The sequence below is a fragment of the Montipora capricornis genome, chromosome 6 (genome assembly GCF_036669925.1).
Source record: "Montipora capricornis isolate CH-2021 chromosome 6, ASM3666992v2, whole genome shotgun sequence".
NCBI classification, from domain to species: domain Eukaryota; kingdom Metazoa; phylum Cnidaria; class Anthozoa; order Scleractinia; family Acroporidae; genus Montipora; species Montipora capricornis.
In genome coordinates this window covers 32123998-32126279 of record NC_090888.1, presented here as the reverse complement: position 1 = coordinate 32126279, position 2282 = coordinate 32123998, and the positions used below count along the sequence as shown (strand labels likewise).

Sequence of the window (2282 nt, the reverse complement as noted above, 5' to 3'; positions counted from 1 at the left end):
ATAGATCAAGCTGATAGTTGTTGGCTTGCGAGCGTGCAATGACTCCTTTTAATGTAGTACAACCTGTGCCGAAGATTCAAGCACTTAAATGTTTAAGAGCGTAAAAGCTCTTGCAAAACCTGTACTTATAACACAAGCTGGGTCTGTGTCTGTTGGCTTCTGCAAAGACAACTAACTCGTGATACGATCACCTGAACAAAATTACTTGAGAGCACGCTTACAACCAAAACTACTGTGCGCAGTAGACACTAGACCATGTGACTTATAACACAAGTCCTGCGGCGGATGAAATTGCCGCCCTTAAGCAAAATTTGGAAGAGCTGCAGCAGTCTATCAAGCGACAAGATCCACAAGCTTCCAAAAATGGCGGCGAACAAGCCCCTAGCAATGGCGGCGAACAACATACCCGTTTGATTACGGACGCTGAGACCCTAAGCACCCTGGAATTTTATGGGAAATCATATGACGAGTTACGAACAGAATCTGCGAATAGCCTTAAACAACTCTGGTCACGCCAGAGTCGAACAGATCGGAGATTCAGTCGAACAACTGCTGAGGTATAGTTTCCAGTACAACATTAAAATTATTGGCCTTCCCGAAAGCGAAATGCAAGAATCGGCCTCTAAAACTGTCTCTCTGTGTATCAATCTCTTCAAAGCTGCTGGAAACGAAATTTCAAATCAAGACATTGATATCGCCCACCGTATTCCTACAAGAACTGCCATTTCTGGTCCTCAACCAATTGTCTGCAAATTCACAAGAAGAATTGCGAAAGAGCAAGTAATGAATTCACGAAAAGAAGCCTCTAAAGTGTCCAGTCATTCTTTGGAAAACGTCAGATTATTTGATCACCTTACTCCCTTGCTTCAACAACTCTTGGCGGATTCAAAGAAATTTCAGAAAAGAAATGGCTTCAAGTTCTGCTGGGCCAAGAACTTTGTCATTTATCTTCGACGAACGGATGATTCTCGCCCGATTCAAATCAAGTGCCACAACGATCTTGTGAACTTTGCAAATCAGGAGGGTTTACCCATGAGCTAAGTATCTTTTACAAGTTCCTAAGTAATTCCATACACTATTCTAGCTGAACTTAGCCGTTACTATGATGGCTGACGATTCGCATTTGGAATTTTTCTTTCCATTTAATCACTTAGATGATAGTTCCTTTAATCTAGCACTCTGTGAGATATCCCATGGCTCTTTAAACTTCAATAGCAACCGTCTTGAAACACTATTATTTAATCCTATAGAACAACCTGAGTTATCTAACTCACTTTCCAGTTATTTAAATCCTGATTCTAATTTTTTAGCTGGTCTGCCCTCAAGTAGTTATTTGACCGAGGATGATATAAATAGTCGAGTAGCTCCCCTTAGCAACAAAATAAATTTTTCCGTTATGCACTTAAATGCCGGTAGTTTGCTGAAAAATCTTGACCAATTGAATTTAATGCTTGGAAGTTTCAAAAAATTATTCTCTGTGATTGGTATTTCAGAAACTTGGCTGACAGATTGCACTGTAGAGCTGGTCAATATCACCGGGTACAATTTTATCTCAAATCATCGCAAATCCAAAACTGGTGGCGGAGTAGGCTTTTATTTACACAATGACTTCCAATACAAACTTCTTAATGAATGCAAATTGTCAGATCCAGAGGTAATTGAGTCCTTGTTCCTGGAGATTACAGTTCCCCATGGGAAAAACATTATTGTTGGATGTGTGTATAGACTGCCAAACCAAAACACGACTTTGTTTCTAGACAAATTGAATGACGTTCTTTCTTACATTTCTAAGAACATCAAACAATGCTATGTTATGGGTGACTTCAACCTTGACCTTCTCCAGTACAATCATCATACATCAACTCAAGAATTTATCAACACCTTATTTTCGTTTGCATTTATTCCAACCCAACACGCCTCACCTCTTACTCTGTAACTCTAATTGATAATATATTCACAAACAATCTTTCACAAAATGTCATAAATGGTGTTGTCCTAAACGACTTATCCAATCACCTGCCGGTTTTTGCTTACTTTTCTGGCCTAACCCTGACGCGCGATGGAGATAATAAGGCATTTGTACGCAAGTTTACTGCCGAAAACTTGCGCAAATTCAACGAAAACGTTTCAAACACAAACTGGTCCACACTTCTCGACGAAGATCCCAATATGGCTTACAATAATTGTATAGATGAATATTCGATAATCTATAATGCCTGCTTCCCTTTAAAGGCCATTAGAGGCAAGCTACTGAAAAACCGCAGCTCCCCTTGGATCAGCCC

The 2282-nt window shown here is 39.9% G+C and overlaps 1 protein-coding gene across 1 annotated transcript; it reads left to right on the top strand.

The window, feature by feature from the left end:
* The first annotated feature begins 462 nt into the window (after positions 1-462).
* Positions 463-1041, top strand: LOC138053707 (uncharacterized). Its single transcript, XM_068900285.1, has one exon. The coding sequence runs from the start codon at positions 463-465 to the stop codon at positions 1039-1041; it is 579 nt and encodes a 192-aa protein (XP_068756386.1).
* The last annotated feature ends 1241 nt before the right edge of the window (positions 1042-2282 follow it).

Coding starts and splice junctions, on each gene's coding strand:
- LOC138053707 (XM_068900285.1), top strand. CDS start 463: ATGACGAGTTACGAACAGAATCTGCGAATAGCCTTAAACAACTCTGGT.